Source organism: Lipophrys pholis (genome assembly GCF_963383615.2).
Source record: "Lipophrys pholis genome assembly, chromosome: 4".
Classification (NCBI taxonomy): domain Eukaryota; kingdom Metazoa; phylum Chordata; class Actinopteri; order Blenniiformes; family Blenniidae; genus Lipophrys; species Lipophrys pholis.
In genome coordinates, this window is record NC_137637.1 from 16,339,108 (window position 1) to 16,360,579 (window position 21,472).

A 21,472-nucleotide genomic window follows, 5' to 3' on the forward strand; every position below is an offset into this window, starting at 1 on the left:
TAACAGACTGTGCATCTTCACACACACTGCAAACAACAGCACAATTCACATATGAGGCCATTTCTACTGCCGCTTTGATTTAAAGTGAACAGTGAGGTCATGCGACGTTCAGTTTTCACCAAGTGACAAATGTAATCCTACAACCAACAGACCTGTGTTCAAAGTAAAATATTGATGCGACATATAAAACAACAAAACAACTCTCAATCCATGCCAAAGACAAATGAAACGGAGATAAACAAAGGCTCAGCATGAGCAGAATCTTTGAAATTCCTGCGTTGCTATGACTCCAAAACAAGACATTTTTAGCCCATGAACAGTCACTCCACAGTACAGGATACAGTTTCTCACTTCATCAGCAAACACAGAAGTTTTCTCACCAACCGCCAAACATGAACACATTGTTGTGGACTGTTCAAACAGGAACACCTTACAATGCGTTTTAAACCCTGCTGCCATTGCCATCGTTTTGAATCTGTGTTTCTATTGACACCGTGCCAAAGATTAGTCATTTTTTGCATCTTGTGATGCGACCTTAGTAAATAGCACTGTGAGACGCTCCTGCAGTCCTTCACACAGACACAATTAAAAGGGTGCAGACAGTAGAAATAGTCATACAGGGATACCTGGTGGAAACTTTGCTTGTGCTGTGGAAGAGGCCGGTACCTGACATGTATCTGTTTTATAAAAGAAACATTGAGGCTGTCAAGCGCACACCATGGACTCATTTTTATAAAAAGGTTGAGTTGAATTTCATTTAAACAAACAAATACATCATGTGAAAATCAGTGTAAGACTAAACAACAGCACCCAAAAACCAGATAGCAGGAGATCACTTCACCATGTGGTAAACAGATGATGCACACAATCAAACATTGTATAATACAAAAGAAATAAAAACACTGTGCCTCAGCAGCTGCAGCAGTAACCAGGAAGGTAAACAGTGACTGACCAGCTCAGAACAGGACACCGATACCAACATTGTGCTTTTTGTACTGACTGAGTTGGAAAAAGCTCAAGTGAGTGAAGTTAAAATAGACACAAGAGTTTAAGATCAGAGCCACATGACTCTTGAGCCAACAGCAGTGCAGCAGAGCAATGTGGGTAAGAGTGGCACAGTGTCGTTTGAAACCGTTCATATCCACAGGAAACTGTGTGCGCCTGTGAGATCCTGTTTCAGACTTGCACGGTAGCCAGCATGTAGGTGGATCCTGGAGACAGCTTTCTGAATGATGGTTTTGCTTGTCAGCGGTAAAAAAACAATGCAACACGTCCAGCAACTACTGTAGCAGCCGCTAGAAATTGTTATGAAAAGTGATGACTAATGCTGCGCCCCACCCGACAGGCCCCAAACACACACATGTGAAAATGGCTGAAAACGGCTGCTGAGCTCTTCCCCCTGCTGCTGCTTCAAAATACCACTGGCAAACTCTCCTGAAGGGCCAGCAGGGGTAATGTGGATCAACTTGGCTCAGAGGTGGAAATGATGAATGCTGCTGTCAGTGTAACGAGGAAAGAACGTAGAGCAGGAGTGTAAAAAGAAGCCACGAAGCGACCCAACTCGGCAGAGGGGATAAGAATTATTGTTGGACAGATGATTTCAGACAGCTGGGCAAACTCGGGAGTGCTGCCATTACATCAAGAAGCTAATATGGTGCCGTTTATACTCTTTGTTGTTACTGAAAGCTGATTTTACCGTGTGGCTTCTGTGCTGTGACCCGACGTGCACTTTACCGAGTTAGCAGTCAGTCTAACAGGACAGACACAAGTACTGATCACGAGTCCTCTCTGACAGATACAGATCTGGACCGTATGAACTACATTGGAACCAGGATGACATACGCAAAGATAAAAAAACAAACAATGATAGGACTGTATTAGTCAATAGATATCCATAGTAAACCAAGTGTTTACTGTTTATTTGGGTCGTATTTTGCTGTTACCCTAGCAACAGCTGCTTTCAGGCTTCAGAAAAGCAACAGCGACACTTCAGCGCTTTAGTGCCAGACTTTTTCAAACTCGACACACAACAGGCAACAAACTTTACCACCACACCACCATGGAGGATTGTGGTTAAAGGAGCAGTAAGGCGTCAATCCTCAGATCTGACCGACCACCCTGCCGCTCAGCTGTCAGCCATTCAAACTGATCTGACAGGTATTAGTCAAACAGGAAGCATTTCCACACAGCTCGCCTACAAAAGAGTGCACAAAAAGGCAAATATCCTCTCAATACATACCATAAGTGTGACTGTGTGTCTCCCTTATATGTGTTGCTGTGTACACGAGATGCTCTCCCCACGCGGCTTCACTTTAGAGGTACTTCAATCCACACCGTGTGTCACCGATGCACGCACGCACACACACGCATGTCAACAGACATATAAACACACACCCGGCAGGGAAAAAACCTTGTGCTCCGCCCTATTGCACCCAGCACAACAAACCCTGCAGTGTTCAGGCTCCTCCTCTCGTCATCCAGCAGGCTCAGTCAGGACGAACCGTCACACACACACACACACAATGACACACCCACTGCTGCCACGAACACTAAATAAGCCCGTTTGGGTGAAACTTTGCGCCATGTCAAGGCGGGATTCAGTGAGGAAGTCCCTTGTAGTTTGATTACAGACATGGTGGCCCACATCAGGCAGGAACAGCTGGACTGTGAGGCAGGAGTGGATTTGCTTCAGCAGTGCTGTTTTGCAGAGCCTGGGTGTGCCTGTGAGACTCACTCCTCAGGAATCTAGATTGCACAGCCACTCTAACAACAAAGACAGAGAGTGTGAGCGCAGAAAGAAAAGAGAGAGAGAGAGAGAGGGAGGAGGACGTCACATGTAGCACAAACCACACCCAAAGAGCAGCCAGTGCAGAGAAGTCAAATCTGTCAGGAAACGAATGGTCAACATTTTATTTCCCGGCCTCCACAGGTCATCAAAGTAGGAGCCGAACAAAGGATCAGACAGTAAACTCTACATCTGGACAGCAGCCAGAGGTTATGCAAGATCTTCAGAGAAACATGGCACAGTAAACTTTCCCCTCTCTGCACACACGCAGCATTCACAGCACTGCTGAGTTAAACACACGGTGAAGTTAATCCGGATGCTTTATACTTATATACCCACTCTACAAGATGTCAAAACAGGTAAAGAGAGGTGGGCTTTGAAAAAGCAGCTCCCCCTTGTGTCCAAAACTGTTCCTGTACGAACACAACGAGGACGTCTGTGTCATCTGGAACTCCAAACACTTATTGTGTCTGTCAACTGAAGGATCCGACTGTGGATTTGTGCTGAATGAACACAAGGCTGGGACGTGTGTCTATGTCGTATTTGTTTAGTCTCCTCACTCTAATACAGTATGTGAACTGAGATTTATTACAAATGTGCCATGTTTTCTTCTTTTGGCCTAAAATAAAATTCATGCCTCTTTAAGGGGATTTTGTTTTTGTTCTTATTGAGGTCTCTCTGACCTGAATATATGTGTGCTTGCAAAAGCAAAATCCTCAACATGTTGATGATTAACAAGCTGCGCCTTGAATAAAGATAAACGGAATGAGCAGGGTTGACATATTTTATTTTCCACAGCGCATGGTGGTCTGGCTTGTCTCAAATCTGTAGTGACTTAAGGACATTCACCTTAAAATAACTTTAAAAGGACAAACATGCAGGCCCCTCTGATCTCCTAAAGCTGTTGTGCAATCACCTCCCTGGTTTCTCTCTGACCGAAATATTTGAGCATGGGAAACTTCAGAATAAATCTCACAGAGTGCCGCCCCACAAACACAACAGAGCCTGTCCTCCGCTTTTGTGTCTTTGACTGCATCAGTGTTTATGTGTCAGTGTGAGAGTGTTGGTATGTGAGAAAACATGCTTATACTGAATCCAAATGCTTTGCTCAGTCGTCCCGGGTAACACTTATCTTTGTTGACAACAAATGAAGCAAATCAGACCCACCCATTGAAGGCGACTGACCAATCAGAGCAGTAATGATAGAAACGGGAGGTTTCTAGGAGTTCAGCAAGAAACTTAGGAGGTTTTATGGTGACGTATTTCTTAAGGTGGGTCTTTGATACATTGATTATGTACACTTTAATTCGCAGGAGGTTACTATACAGAGAGGTTTAACTGGCAGACAGGTTTAGCCTGAAGGCCGAGGTTGATAAAGTGTGTGAATCATGTCTGTTTGGTACTGAGCAGTGGCTGTAATACTTCTGTGCACTCAGTATGAACCTGGCATTATGAAACTTAGAGACTCAACTCATAGAAAAGGAGAAGAATCAATGTTGTTGTGGCTCTGGAAAAGTGTTGAAAATATGATAAGAGTCATCTGGAAAATTTGACAAATTGTTGAGAAATCCAGTTAAAGGGCATGTTTGTGAAAGTGATGAAATGATATGAGCAGTGAAAGGACGTTTTAAAAAAAAAAAACAGTTTGGAGAGGAAATCCAGATAAAAAGACACAAGTGAGGAGTAAAACTATAAAATAATTTCCATATAGCACATACTGCAATAGTAAATTTAATGTCGGCATCATCGAGATCAAAATATACTTTCAAAGCCACGTGATTTCAGCGCTGTGAGTGGAGCCTCATCCTCCCGTTCAGACAACCGCTGGGCTAAAGGAAGAAGGAAACTAAATTAACTGTGAATCGAGAAAACTCAATTTAAATAGTTTGTGTGAGTCTCACATCAACCTAAACTAAAGCACCTTTCACTGAGGAAAAAAAAACCATGAAAATAGTACTAAAAGAGGTAATCTAATCTTTATCAAATCGATTGAATCAACTGGTTAACAACAGTTTAACATTAAAAACACTGTCAGTCGGCTTGTTTTGGATGCAATGTGGCCAAATACACAGCAAGTCACTGGTGACAGGAAATACCTTAAACCAGTAGGATCTAGTATGGAGGCATTTTGAAGCTCTAATCTAGCGTCAGACTCGGATGTTTTGGCTTGTGGTATAATTAGATCATTAGTTTCTCAGGTGTCACTTGTCTCTTTAAATCTTTCGCCGATCTAATAAATGGTAAGTCTTCTGTTCTGGTACAAAACTAAAACCGTAAGTAGAATAAATGTTCTGGCTCTAGTAGTCGAAAAGCCATAACGCAAACAAGATTGCACAACAATTGACGTTTAATCTATAATTTGATGAAAACATTTGAACTACAAATTGTGACTGCTGTGGAAAAGTGGCCTCATTGCCTGCCACACTCCAAATGATCTATAGATGTCCTTTACTCTGCTGCATGTCTGTGAACTCTTTCTAAATTTAGCACTGCACATATTCCCTTTGCTTCATTAACCCACACGTCATCCCACAACACAAACGCCTGACTTTTACGCAACAGAGTAAATGGGTGCATTTTGGTTGCAGAATAAAGCACATGAAGAACGATAATTCCCAAATAAGAGTTGGGACTTGTCAGCAATTTGAAAACAACAATAATCACATGCTTGCTAACATGGCATCAATGACTTCAGCTTACCAGCTTTAATGTGTTTATGAGAAGCAATACCAGGAGTCTCCATCATAATATCACGTTACAATTTCCAGAAAGTGTCAGGCGCCTGGCACGTCGTTATTTATCCTTGCACATCCAGGAAAAACATCAAGTAGCTACAAATGTTCCACGAAGCATGACTGATGTAAACAAAAAAAGACCATGCCTCACTGCAGCGTGTCTTCAGGTAAGTTCACTAACCTGGGCGCATTGCCAGGGCTGGTTTGTCTTTTTTATGACTGAACTTGCAAAAAGTCTGTGAGAACAAGTCGGAGCTGAAGCCAAACTAACAATGAGGTGGGAAATCTGACGGCGAAGTCGCGACGGGAGCCGGGAAATAGCACGCGGCCTCCCGAGGGAACAAACAGCTACATTCAATAACACATTCAACAGGAAATGGAGGGATGATATTCAGCTGAGCTGGAAACATATCAACAGAGCTGGCACTATTTACAATCACACGTACACAAAGTGCTCTCCCTAACACACACACACACACACACACACACACACACACACACACACACACACACACACACACACACACACACACACACACACACACACACACACACACACACACACACACACACACACACACACACACAGCCTGGAGGTGCAGGGATGTGTCCCACAAGCAGAGCCATTCAATCAGTAAAGCCAATTCCCTCGAGCTTTCACTCTGTCTTTTAAGCACACAGTCATTATTTCACTATTTTAGATGCGCAGCCTTTGCTTGAGTATCTTTAACTATCTGGCACCAATTAAAAAAAAAAAAAAGGCAAACTTTGAGATCCATACGCTGGATGACATCATGTCAGTGAACTGCACATGACACCGGCCCTTGGTAGCTGTATCAAAAACATGGGGGAGGGAAGACTCCTGGCCTGATTTGTCAGTGCACATGCACGTCTGACTTCGGACTTTGTGTCAGCAGAGTCTAATTTCCTGAGCGTTGCACACTACTTTCTAATGTCCACTACCACGGAAATTCTTTAGAGTTTAGTATTTGTTTTCTTTGCTCTTATATTTGTTCACCTCAAAAGACAGACATTGTGTCTTTTATGCCACGTCAGTGAAAAGATGAAATCGTGTTAAAGAAGGTTGGGATTAGTGTGAGGCTTGTGATTTCCCCAACAGGAGCTGTATAGTGGAGTCATTCCATTCCATTGGAATGAAAGTTAATGAAAGTTGAAGAAGAATTTTTTTTCCCCACAGGCACTGCACTATTTCCAACAGCGTCAAAACATGCCTCATAAGAAAACTGCCCAAATGTAAACACTTTCTCAAACTTCAACTATGAAATATAACATTGAAACAGACCCAAATGTGTTTGGTTGACCACTGGGTCTGTGTGTTGGTGAATGCAAAAAAAATAATTAATTAAGTTCTAATGTGCACATTAGAAACCAACTGTAAACACAACATTTACCCGACTGATGTCCGACTATTAAGTTCATTGTTGCTTGACTTTTGGTCTCTGTAACAAACATATTTGTTGAATTCTTCATGAATTCCTTAATTCTCTCAAACCCACACCTGTATGCTGTGTGGAGCTGATAAGTGTTTTGGGAGGTTTCTGTACTACCCTGTACTAGGCCTGTACTACTTAACCCTGGGGTTTTCCGTACTGTGACGCTGGTTCACGTCTTATCGGAGTAAATCACTACAATAACTCACGCTAAACGGCTGACCTGCTCCGGAGCAGGTTATGTTCTGGAAAAGGAATCACCAAGTGTAAAAGCTTCGCCTCCTGACCAATCAAATCTCTGAACATGACCTGCCCATTTCTTAAAAGATCCTGATTGGTGCACAGACCGTGAGAGGAGTGCTTTGGGGAGAATGCGTTTCAGATAGATTTAGATTTTAGAGGGGGGGGCGGAGCCTCAAAACAACTTAATAGAGAATATAAACAAACAAACAAGAGCAATGAGGAATCTCTGCCTGACATGTCTGTGCTGTCATAAAGCGTGATTGAGTGATCAGAAAGCTGTCCAATTATATTGTCCGATGAATAAATTATCGATAATCTCAATTTTCTACCAGCATTCCTTCCAGGCTTTGGCTGCGACAACAGTGTTACTGTTGGTTATGTGTTCAAATTCTTCATATTTTTGGGGAATAATCGTCTGCTTCTCCAATACGGAAGCTGCTCTGCAGGGCTTGCGATTGGTCAGACGCCGCAAACTCTGCCCTTTTAATGTGAACCCGCATTGATCCCACTGGGAAAAGCCTGGCTTGAATTACCAAGTTGATAACCTGATTTGTAGTATTGCAAAAGTCTGGCTTTGTCAATTCAAGTATTGGAGAGATAATCCGCTTCATAGTACAAGTCTCTTGTGTGGCCAAGAAGAACATTAAGGGAGCTCTGAACCAGAAGTGCACAGTAGTGAACCGGACATTTAAAACATTGAGTGAAATATTACCTTCATACATGTAAGGAATGCTGCACATCCAAGTGTGAGTTCAACATAACACAAAAATAAATTTTCAGTAGCGTAATGTATTAAATTATATAAACTATTGATTAATGTATGCCATGACTGATACTTAATTTCTTTAGACATTACAAGATAATTCAGATTTTGAAAACATTAAACCTGTGGTTTGAAAATGTTTATGATCGGCTGCAGTGTCGCTTCAGTCAGATGTTGTGAGTAATTTGCACACCATCATGCAGGATTTAATGACTGGATATGTGGCAGCCAGGAAATACAAACTACATTGATATGTAAGTTGTTTTGACTGTTTCTGACTTCATCTGTATTAATTATGCATGTTTAGGCGAGATATGCTTGTCTGGATGGACATTTCCTCTCAGTTTAATGATAATGGTCGAGGCTGACTAACTGTAGGAGGAGGACGAGCTCTCAGCTTAACGACAGCAAGCAATCCTCCCACAAAAAACTCTCAGAGCTGTCAGCGTGCGATCCCCCTCCCAGAATTTTAACCTTTATCACATACTGACTCAGAACGCACATTAGCACAGACCTGATAACAAACGGCAGAGCTCGCTTATCGCCATGCCATCACATTCTCTGACAATCGCTTAAAAAAACGTAACAGAAGATACAGCGGGCACTCGAGCTGCAGGACGTGAGCTAAAGTCCAAGCAATTATAAGTTGTGCAAAGAAAAAAAAAAATGAAAGGCACTTAAACTTGTTCCAGCTACACACCCTTTCAGATTGCTCCATCTGTTGCTACAGATTATCACAGGAGAATACTATTAGCATGAATCTGTGAGACAAGAATCGAATTTAGGTCCCAAATGAACTAAATGTTCTTTTCCAGTGAGATGAAAACAAATTTGTCATCAGGACATAACAGACATCCAAACGCTTTTGTAGGAGCAATCTATCTATTTTCACTGTGGTTTAATTCATGTAGCAACTTGTAGTGAACACTGCAGGCCTTGTTCCTGTGTTGGTCTTAATATCTGCCAACCAAAAACACACAGAGCAAACTAACAGAGGCTGACCGAGAGCCTCAGACATTCCAGCACAGGATGGGAGAGAGAGAGAGAGAGAGAGAGAGAGAGAGAGAGAGAGAGAGAGAGAGAGAGCGAGAGAGAGGTCTGACTTGGATTAGAGCCAGGACAGTTTTCCTCCCACTGTGTGTTTCCCCTATAGGTCCTTTACTGAACATACAGTACCAACTACATGGACAGAACCAACAATAACACTGTTGTACATCAGCTTTGAAAAACATTAACAGGCAGAAAAAACATTAACTCAACAAGTTCACAGGTGGAAACTTTTGGATTTGTTCTTCAGCACGTACCATGTCACAAACACACACACACACACACACACATTTTACACACACCTGCTCCTCCACAGCCACATCCTGCAGTGTCGCGGACTCCCGCGGGCCTCGGATCCAGGTCAGTATCTGGCCCATGTTGGCTCAATGTGCCGCCGCGTGTTTGTGTGTGTATGTCTGTCAGCCTCTGCCTTGTCTACTCGGCGCGCAGCATGTTTCCAGCAGGCAGGGAAGAGACCCGGAGAGAAAAAAGAGGAGGGGCAGAGGGACTGGAAGGGGGCGTGGTGATCAGGCAGAGAAGGGAAGGATCAGATGTGGAAGTCACAAGAGGCTGGGCAGTAACTCTCTGGGCTATAAAGGGAAGGGAGCTGACCCAGGACTGACACCCCACCTGGTGAGGGGCACATCTGAACTGCTTCACAGGAAAGCAGATACAGCTTTAACACACACACACTCACACAAGGGCACACACGTGTATTAATAAACACGCATGTGCATGTGTATAAATCAACCTTTACAACAAGCCAAAAATATGGTGGGTTTTATCTGAGTCCTGTTTTCAAGCTTCTTATTAACAAGAACACACCCAGATTTATGATGTTAGTGAGGCCCTGAGCACGCACACACACACACACACACGCACACGCACACGCACACACACACACACACACACACACACACACAAAGAAATGTACACACTCCCTATGCAACCACTGAATCATCTATCATAATAAAGTACTAATACCAACTTTGGGTTCACTTTACATGATCTGTCATCTGCAGTCCTAAAGGGACTGGGCTAAGCTCACAATTATTCAATCTCCTTCTCTTACAACAATAATATAAAGTCCGAGGCGCGGATATTGACGAACATTTCATTGTGCCGAAGATATCCTGTAGGTGGAGAGAGGAGAGGATTCCTCTTGACAGCCAAAGCAAAACAAAACCAATTTAACAAGTAGGAATTTAGGGAGTGTTTCTATGAGCATATTGTGAACCGATTCAGACTCAGCCTGAGCGCAGGCTCGGATCTTTCACCTATGCAGCGCTTTCAAATAACACTTGTTCTGCTTTAAACTCCCCTCAACGGCAGAGAATATTTAGTGTCGTTATATCATTTCAGGAGCAAAGTGCGTTCCCAGCCATGTATCTGAGGCAAGACCTCACCTGTGACTTCGCGTCACCCTGGAGGAGGGGCCTCGGGTGGGGTTTTCGCAGACAATACAGCTTTTCAGTGAATCATGGCGCAGGAATCAGTCTGGCAGCCCTGCCTCTCACTTCTATTTGAAAGCTCCCGGCAGCAAAACAAGAAAACAACACACCCAAACTAATGAATTTAAACCAGCCTGACGTGAATCTCCTGTTGATGTGACACACAAGCAAAATGGTCACTAAAGTTGCCTGACCAGGTAAACCTCTCCTGGCTTAAAACCTGAATCTTCAGAGGGCAACCGTCAATGACGATGACGTTAATGACTGTGAGAAACCATGAACCTAATTGATGTCTCTTCTCCTAAATCAAAACAGATTATTAAGTGATTAGAGACATCTCCAATAGGACTGAATATTGATAGAATATTGCAAGGTTTTGGATTCCAGCTGTGGGAACAATGGACGCCACACACGTCGACTCCTGCATGAATTTGTGGCTCCTGCAAGATAAACTTGCTCCAATTAACTTCTTACTGGCTAAATTCAACCAAATCACAAAAACACACGCATACATTTTTACAGTCAGTGTGATCAACACATGCCAAAAAGTATTTCTAACTGCATACTCTGCTCAGTGTGTGGGTTGGGTTTTTTTTTTTGTTTCTGTCATTCTCTGCCACTTTATAAATCAGCTTTTCAAAATTCATGAACAAAAAACACACAAAATAAGAAAAACACAAAGGCCACCAAAGTTTTTAGCCCACAGCTAAACTTCACAGATGAGAACCTGAACCAATACAACTGAATCTCTATTCATGATATCATTTAAAATATACAGGGAAGGAGGCATTCCTGAGAACAGCCCATCATTTCTGCCCTTCCTTTCATTGTCTTCACAAATCTCACCCTGTTACGGAGCCACACACACACACACACACACACACACACACACACACACACACACACACACACACACACACACACACACACACACACACACACACACACACACACACACACACACACACACACACACACACACACACGTGTGATAGGACTGCAGTCTTATCACACAACATGAATCTCTGTGTTCACTCCTGGGCTTGTGGGGTTTGCGTGTTCTCTCTGTACCTTGATGTGTACGTTTTCTCCAGGTATCCCACAAACTAAACGCAAGCTTGATGACTCTCCAATCTCAGGATTGGAGTGATAACTTTTAAAGGCATTCCCGTGCCCAGAGCCGGCTGGTCTAGGGCAGCCGCACCCGTTGAGCCAAAATAAGATAAATCAGGTGTACTAAACGATCTATTGACATGATTCATGTTGTCTCGACTGTTCTCAGCGAGAAACCCGCCGTGTCACCCTTTGAAATCCTCTGCTGGTTCATCTAATAACCCTGCATGTTCACACAGAGTTGGAATGAAGTCACGCAAGTCTGCTGTTTGAGATCTTTGTTGGTTTTTTTTTTTTTTTTTCCCCTCACACCTGACAGCCTAAAATACAGACAAACAAAGCCTGTAAAACACATACACATGCTCACACACGTGTGTATGCATTAAACACACAGGCTTCTCCATATAACTCACCCTCTGGAATCCTCCCTGTCAGGCAGACAGACACACCTTTGTCAACGTGAGGTGCCTACCGACCGATCCTGTAGGGCAAGCTGGTGCACCATGAGAAATGAGGTGAGTTGTTCTCTAACATCTCACACGCATACTGTATGAAATCCTGCACGTTGATGGTGAATCTTTATTTTCTTGGATTGTTTTTATGAGCCGACAGTAACCCACTCAGCACACTTAATTATATCAGGAGAGCATAGAAATGAAAGTGTAATTCCCAGATGTTGTCATCAATTTGTTTACGTAGCAGCGTATAGAAATGAGTACGTGTAGGATGTGTAACAGGACTCCTGCTACACTGGTGTTCATCCTTATATTTAGACTCCTGCCGCACTTCAGTTACTAGCGGCTTCGCCGCAGACATCTACCAACCTCACCCATCACCTCTTCACGTAGCACCTCACCTACACCCTGTTGAAAGGTTCACACATGCGACTCATTCACTGTTAAAAATGGAAAAAAAATCTTGTTGTCTGGCTTAAAGTAAAATGTTGGACAATTCTCAACACAAAGTGGAAAGAATAAAAGCGTACTTTGTTGATTCTCTTAGGGGAATTAATTATCTGCATTTAACTGAGCCTATCCATAACTAACTACACCTACAGTGGAGCTATTGGGGATTCAGTGCCTTGCTCAAGGACTCACAGTTGTAACCTGTAGGCAGTACGATTTGAACTAGTAAACTTCTAAACAAAGACATTGCTTCTCTAACCTCTTTGCTGCATTTAGATGAGAATTTGAAGTTGGTTTTGGGTGTGATTCTGAATTTATGGCAATCATAGCAAATAGATAAATGTCACTCACAGGTGAGTTTTTCTTTTAATTCTCAAAAGACAACTCAGTCAAAAAAAGGGGGAGAAAACTGAGGACACAATGAAATTGAAGTGGCTCATCACAGGACACTAAATGTGCTGCAGAAGACGTCAAACCCTCTAGATTTGCAGAAAAACCAGCACTTGTGATTGAAGGAAGCAGGCGAAAAGGAGAGAATTCGGAACTGAGAATCAATTGCATCTCCCTTGATAAGAATGTGACTTCTGTGTCAGTCAAACAGGTTTCAACAACGTTTATCTGGGAAGCCATCATTTGTGGGTTTGGGGCAGGGCTGCACTCAGCAGAGGGAGACAAACACACACAGTCGCCATTGACGTGCACAATCCTGTGTAGCGCCAGCTCTTTACTTCAGTACAATATGTTTTATCTGTGATATAGCCGGTAATGCTCACTAGAATCAGGTGAAATGCAGGTTCTCGCTGCCATTTTATGCGAGTGTTGATGCAACAGAAAACTCCAGCCCACAAACAGTGCCACTGTAGAACAAAGCCCTTTAATGTATCTCCGGGAAAGCAGTAGGAGAAGAAGCAGGTACCTTGCGATAGTAGGGCGGTGCAGTGTAGAACGGTAACTTGGTGCTATGTCGGTCTTGGGTGTCAACCTTGGGAGCCAGTACTTTTTTTTGGTTTTTCTAAAAACACACACATCACACACACAAACATACACGCACACACATCGGCTTGTTATAGGAAGTGCAAATGTTTTGAAGGGTGAAATGAAATTTGGCAGTAGATTGAAAGGAAATGTCCCTACAGGATGCATGATTGCAACATCATGGGCTGATGGTTTACTCATCATCATCATCTTCAGCTTTTTTTTTAAAAATAACTTATCTCTGCACATCTAATACTATTCCTACAAAGTAAACATGCTTCGTGTGTGTGGAAAGAGACTAAGTGTACTTCAGATCATGTAGTTTTGTTTTTGTTTATTTACTAATAAATGGCACCATTTATTATGAAACGTTTCCAAAGCCTAGCTCAGGTTAAACAGTCACACACACACATCGTGTGACAAAACATAGGCAAAACCTTTAAAGATATTGATTTCAGTTTGAAGATGACTATTGTGCAGCTGGTGCCAAGAGTTAAAGGGCAGCCAACAAACTCTTTTACAGTTTCAGACAAGTCGTGCTGCTTCCCTGCAACAACACGATACAGGTGCCAAGCTTTACTTTTTTTTCTTCTTCTTTACAGTGTCAGTATACTGCCAGGGGGTTAAAGCGAAAGAAGAGAAAAGAGGGAGGGAGCGGTACTCACAAGCCAGAACGCTGCGTACGCCATGATGCACCAGGAGACAGAAAAAACCTCCACTGCGCTTAGAAATAAAGTTCAAGCTGCCTCAAACCACAGCGTGCTGCTTTCCTCACAGTGGCACCTTTGCTCTCTCCTGCCTCCCGAACCGCGTGCCACTCCCCGGACACGGTACATTGTCATCTCACACACACACACACACGCGCACACACGCACACACGCACACACACACATTCACACGCACAAACACGGATATATATGATCCACTTATTACTCACTAATTACCAGAAATTTGCTGTGTACCAGCAGGATCTCTTTCTCCTGCTTCACCAAAATGAAAAAATAACAATAATCACAATCATGTATTTCACCTCTTTAATCATTTACACCAACACACGCGCACAAAGGCGCACGCACCCAATTTTTTCCAAACAAAGAACTTCATAAAGTGCTATTGTTTTAATTTTTTTCAAAGTTACGCCAAAAAATTTGAGGTGTGATGTTTTTCGTTTTTCTTTTTTTTTCTGGGTGACGGGAACAAACATGGAGACCTCTGAGATCACTTCTGTTCATAACCAGTGATGCAGCTTTTATTAAATGGAGATGAATCCAGACAGGTCTCTGCAGTACAGGCGTCAAAAACGCCTCCTGTGTTTTCTTCTTCAACACACACACACACAGTCATATCAATGCAATTGGGGAAGCGACCCCCTGTGACACATTCCATGTGTTTGTCAATGTAATGAAAAAACAAAAATGGAGAACGTACCTCCTTTTCCTCCTTCGTCTGTTTATGATGGTGATGATGATGGCCATGGCTTCTCTTCTTGTGAGGCATCTTCAAAAGCCCAGGATGGATACAAGTTTAAAAGTTTGCTTTGCGCACTCGGTCCTGTTTAAGTGTGCACACTGAGCGTCCCCTTGGATTCCATTTGTTTGCCCCTCCCACTGCGAAAAAAATTAATTAAAAAAATAAATCGCGCTTCATGATCAAACTGGCTGGCAGAAACACCCAAGTCTTTTTTTTTTCTTTTTTTTTCTTCCATGTGTTTAAGATGCAGCCGAAGCGTGTAAGGTCATGCTCATGTGCCACTTTGGCAGATCCACAGCCTTTTCAACATTATACTGACTGATTCTAACAAAACAAAACAAAACAAAACAAAACAAAAAAAACAGTTTAAATGACTAAACTCAGAATTTGGAGATTGATTAGAGGATTGATTTAAAGGAGTAGAAGAGGTGGATGAACTGAATCAAAAGTGCATATCATCTTAAATTTGTGGGGGATTAATGTGTATTCGCAGAAACACACAACAGTTTCTCCTCGGGTTGGAGTTTTGGAGGAGACACGCCCCGCAGAGGGGAAGCGTTGACTCACAGCTGATAGTCAGGTTTTCCGCTCACTGAGCATGCTGTGTGAAGCACAGTGCCGCCCCCTGCTGGAGGAAACTGGAATTACGCCATTCAAGCACAGCAGAGGTGTTATGATGAATTCTGCATGACTGCTGAGAACTGCGTCCCTCAAATAAAGTGTTTGCGGCACCGCGTGACCCCCAACTTTTCTGTAATTACAAACAATGGGGAGAGGCATTTTTAACAGTTGTTTGGAGTGTGAGAGATTTGCACTTCCAGCTGTATCCAGACAAAAAAATGTCCCTTTAAATAAAATGTGCTCAGATAAACTCAAACAAATGATGGCAGAAACGAAATGTGTGCAGCCTAATTTGAAGTGTTTGTGGTTACATGAAATATAGGAAGTTCAATTCATTTCATATTTATATGACAAATACAACAGACCTTTACACTTTTACAGAGAAAATCAAATAATTCCATATGAGCAAGTATGTGGAATTGAAAAACTCTTTTTTAACAGGAACAAAGAGGATACGCATTAGGCCCACCTGTGGGCTGGGGAAATAATCTACTTACAACCCAGTGACAGTAAACCAGACAGCAGTAAGACCTAAAGTTATATCACTGCAGCTTCCTGACAAACTATTGAATGTTAAAAAAAAGAAAAGAAAAGAAAAAGAATAATTAAGATTGTGGAAATAATTTGTAGTAAAACTGTGATATGGAATATACAAGTGCATTTGTTGTCATTTTTATTTCATGGTTAAAAAAAACATTATACAAAGCCATAATGGTCAATATTTCTACCTTCTTCTGTATAAATATTTCAATTTTTTAGATCATAGTTTGTTTTTAGTGATCGCCATTACAGTTGCACACAGTCTTTTCTATACAATCATGTTTGCCCCATTATGCCAGTCCAAGTCATATTTCTCTTAGCATCCCCAAAAATCAATATTTACTGTGCAATTCACATCTGACTTGTGTATACTGGCATACAACAATAGGCAGGTACAGCAATGAACTGCAAAGACAGTGAAAGAAGTTAAAAAATAAAATAAACTGAACTTGTAGACTGAATATAACAGTGTTGCGTGGGCTTTATTTGATACGCACTTTCTGTATTTACAATTGTCAGTGCTGCCGGTTCTTGTGTTGATACTACAGGGTGAGTGAAGTACTGATTTCAGTGTCCTTGCGAAAGCAGCAACCACCACACCAGAGACCAAGTCTGTTTGACCTTCACGCTTCATGATAACAGCGTGCAAGCCAGCGCAGCAGAGAAGCCTCTCCTCAGTCTATCACAGGCAGAGTGATGCCCAATCGCTTTGACACCGGAACGACATTTTCACAGCATCCTCTGATAACAGATGGCATTTGTAAAATGGTTGAGATTTGGCGAATGAGTGATTCATAAATGTCTGAAACAGATTCTTCACCTCTGTTTATGTTTTCAGGATTATTTATATCTGCTGAAGGTGAAATGCCAAGCAGTAACTTACTAAACAATCAATGCAGAGGATCCGTTCCGGCTGTTTCTTTTTTCAAAATGACTTTTTATTTGCTATGAGGGGGAATAATGTACTGTATGTCTAAATGGGTCACCGATACAAGAAACGTTTTACTACATCACTACTTCTGTCAGCTTAAGCTTTTGTCTTCATCCTTCTTACAAGTACACTGAACTCCTCTTTACTGGTCGGGGGAACCCAATTATTCCTTCACTTTACCCTCTTGACAGCAGCACAGAAACAAATCTTCCACAGTGACTAAACAATAATGGCTGCGTTGACAGGATGTGTGGTGCATTAGCAGCATCACCGTAGATCTATTTGCTTTCGTCTGCCTGTCGGTAGTTTATCTCACCTGTTTTGTTGTTACTTCTTCTCGTTGTCATTAGTTGATAAATCTGCATATTTTAAGAACTGCCTGCATCCAGATCTTCCAGCTGACTAACTAATGCAACATAAGGTGAACTTAACAAGTGAGCCAGTTTTCAGACTGACATAAGAGCTAAGGTGACAGAGCAACACAACAATAAGAAAAAAAAACCTTAGTGTGCATTATTAGGACAGAGCAAGTTTCTTTTCCCAACTAAAGTTTCCCTTTAGAGTCTCAATGGTAAAAAAAAATTAAAAAAATAGTAATTCAATGATAATTTGCACAACACATGCATTCACCAGAAAAATAATGGATGGATGGATGGATGGATGGATGGATGGATGGATGGATGGATGGATGGATGGATGGATGGATGGATGGATGGATGGATGGATGGTGGTGATCTTTTATGGCAAGCAAAAACAAAGACTTTGAGTAGCCAGTCATGCTTCACATTTCTGCATGAATGAAGCCTGTTGTAGAGGAACCACGTGTCTCAATACGTCACAAAAGACATAGATGCAGCAAACAGAGAGATGAAATTAAACTCCCTCGTTGCCATCAGCTTAAGGTGTGTTTGGACTAAAAGGATGAGAATGGGGGGGGGGGGGCATATAATCTTTATATGTGCTCTATATGTACTGCATTATTTCCTCTTTCATTTAATTCTCAACTCTTCTTTCAGTTTGATGGTAGCAGTTTCCCGTCCAGATGTCCAATCAATACAAACCTGTTACTCCTGTAAGCCTCATCTTCAGGATCTAGACTAGCGTTTAAATCATAGTGCGGCTGGTTTGTGTTCTGTTGGTAAGCCTGTCACATAATTGTGCCTTTGTCTCCTCCCTCTTTCTTCTTACACATGTTGAAATTGAAAAAGGTTGAATTTAAATGTACCAGTAACAGTTACTTAAACTGGTTGAGGTGCTTGTCAGAGGTGGGCTCCACATGACTGCTCTAACGGAGGCAGTTACTATAAAGATAAAATAGGAGGGCGGTTGTCGTGGCAACCGTGTGTCCTTGTGTCACAGGTAACAGATTTCACAGGGTTTATGCCACTGGATTAAATCGATCACAATCACTGGTGTCAGTTTACCTCGCAGCCACTTGTTTTCTGATTATCTCATACTACAGTCTGCCTTTGTTTGATTCCCATTTTTTGTCATTTGCAATCAAACAACAACATATATGTCTTTACTTCATTTGCAAAACAATCTGAAATGTAAAAGTCGATAGCTTAAAGGTACAATACGCACACAAAGCCAGGTGAGTCTTGTTTCTCAGCAGCAGTGAAAACTGCAGAGAAGATGCTGAACATTGTCACCTTTAATGAACCATGAGATAAGCAGGAACTGCATTTGAAGCCTTCAGATCTATTAGTCGCGCCTAATTGATTCTGGCTGGGTCATTGTGTGCTGAGGTGGCTCCTCCAGCGTCGTCTGCGTCACCCTTCAGCTAAAAGCCTGTGCTTTCCTGCACCGCACATCCGAGGAGCTGGAAAAATAATTAGCTGACGAAATACGGTCAGACCTCTGATCTCATCTGATGACACTGGTGTGTGTGTGTGTGTGTTGGCTTTGTGTGTTGGTGTGAGTGCTCTCACTGTGGAATGCTTAAAGCAAGATGAGTGATCTCACAGCACTTTAAGGAAACATGCACTCACACACAGCTTCACAGGTGTAAGATGAGGAGAACAAAAAGTCAAAGACTCAGTGGTCTGTATTGAAAGCAGGATTGACAAGGATACTTCATGTTTCTTCAGCCGCGTGTCTCTGTGTGCCCGAGTGGGCGCCTCAGGCAGAGCAAACAGTTGTTGCTAGGTAAAGATGGATTATACTGCAGCTCTGGTGCAGACCTGTTTGCACATGGCCAGATGACCGCAGGTCTAAGTGATTATCAGCTCTGACAAGTTTAACTCATGACGAACAAGCTCACTATTACAGCCAGCGTCCTCTATCGGAATGGAAACTGAAGAGCCTTTTCCTCTGGTCGTGCTCTTGTTGTGTTTCGTTCCTCCTATTTAATACAGTCTGACATGAAGCGCCATTGTGTCTGATAGTGACAGAAAAAAAACAACCACTCTCACCACACTTTTACCTCAGCATCAATCTAAACACATAAACTCAGGCTGCTCTGATACATCATTTTCGTCAGTAAACAGCTTGAACCATAAGTGAAGTAGGCAATATTACTGCTATAAATAACCAAGTACAATCAACTATCAAAATATTTAGCGATACAAAATAAAAGAACATTTATGTTTTGACATAAACAAGAATATTCTGAATATAATTCTGTCTCTTTGCTGGAAATACATTGCCATGACTTTGCAACAGTAGTAACCCCTATCTTATCTTATCCATCCATCCTCTAAATAAAATCTGCGGTACGCAGTTATGTTCATTCTGAAAGCTTTGTAACGTCAATGATTATATCAAGTGAGTCATAAGTAATAAGGTGAGTCATAAGTCATGTTATATGTTGAACACTATGGTTTGACACTTTCGTCGCACATAGATGAAATGTCGTAGTTTTTAAACTATTGGTTTGCATACAACATCAAACATGTTGGATGTATGTCATTTCTCTTTGTCGTAATTTATTTTGTTTGCTATGGTACATATATACAATTTAATGACATCTAAAACGACTTTAACTAAAAGTCTACGCACTATATAGACACATATTCTCAGACCAAAATAAATCAACATTTGGTAGGAACCACAAAAACACACAAAATAATATTTTCGCGTTACATATTTTAACATTAGTTGACATTGTATACAGAAAAGCATTACTGATTTTTGAACGTCGTGGGTGATTAGGTAGTGCAAATTCAATAATGTTGTCATGCATGCCTTTGTAGGAGTGTTCCATATAAATCATGTATCAAACTCTATGAAAAACTACCACAACTGAGCAAATAACTGCACCATTTCATAGTAGTTGAGCGTCACACTGCTGCTTGTATTAACAGTGCAGGTAGCTGTAAATAATTAATGCTGTTGCATTTGACTGAAGCTCTACAACTGATTAATAAACTATCTGTTTACATCAGATAACTCCTTCATAAGCTATTATTTCACACAACAAATTCTAAAATATGATCAAATGTGGTGTTATATTGCTTGATAACCTTCGATACTAAACAATCGTCAGTTAAACTGAAAATCTTTCCGTTTTGGCATATATCCTGATCAAAAGGCTAAAGATGAATCATTTCCCAGTGCGGTCGATGTGTTTACGTTCACGTGGCTGTTATCTGCGGTGTGGACGGGGAGCTGTCCGCGGTGCTGAAATCTCTGTTCTCCTGTCCCCTGCTGATGGGACCGGCAGCCGGCATTACACGTATGTGATGGAGGATGAGTATTAAAGATGCTACACTGCATGGTCCTCCTCTTTCTCCTTTTCCTCAATCATAAACATAAGCTTTCCGATAAGATCACACGAGATTTATTTTACGGTTGTGCATTGATTCTTCCCGTGTCGTCTCCTCCTCCTCCTCCTCCTCCTCCTCCTGCCTCTTGCAGGAACAAACAGTGGGATATTTTTAGAAGGATCACTCCCCCCCCCCCTGCCTGTCGCCCCTCCGGGACTCGAACTCAAATCTTACCGAAGGTAGACGCCAGACTGACGTCAGAGCTCCAGTCATTTGACGTGTGATCGTCACCCCCCATCGCGAGACGCACACACACACACACGCACACACACACACACACACACACACACACACACACACACACACACACACACACACACACACACACACACACACACACACACACACACACACACACACACACACACACACACACACACACACACACACGGCCCTCCCCATCCTCAGTATTTCCTCTCCTCAGCAGAGCAATAACGCGCAGTTTCACGCTCCCTCCATCGCAGCCAGCAGCTTCTTCAGGATCAGCCTGGCAACAAACAGCATCTCTCCATTCTCACCACACACTTTATACAGCTGGGAGTTTTCTTTTTTTTTCCCCCTCTCCTTTTTTTGGGTTGCTTTTTGTTTAGTTTTTTTTTTTTTATCAAGAGGGAATCCGACTCCGTCTGTAAAAAAAACCCATTTCGTTTCTCATCTGGTTGAATTTCCTCTGAC

General features: G+C 42.1%; 1 protein-coding gene across 24 annotated transcripts in view; it reads right to left on the reverse strand.

Moving 5' to 3' along the window:
* The window catches only part of cast (calpastatin), a 33,826-nt gene extending 18,747 nt beyond the window's left edge, over window positions 1–15,079 (reverse strand). For 6 of the 24 annotated variants that reach the window (XM_080461367.1, XM_080461381.1, XM_080461362.1 and 3 more), the window contains exons 1-2: window positions 14,134–14,283; window positions 13,410–13,505 (exon numbers count right to left, since the gene is read on the reverse strand). In XM_080461367.1, the coding sequence (XP_080317493.1) occupies window positions 13,410–13,505; window positions 14,134–14,157 (120 nt within the window). In that variant the 5' untranslated portion in view covers window positions 14,158–14,283. Of the gene's footprint in view, window positions 1–2,239; window positions 2,421–9,326; window positions 9,478–13,409; window positions 13,506–14,133; window positions 14,284–14,896 lie in introns of those variants that run through there. The other 18 variants (XM_080461375.1, XM_080461373.1, XM_080461369.1 and 15 more) reach the window with 7 other exon arrangements.
* Window positions 15,080–21,472: the final 6,393 nt, after the last annotated feature.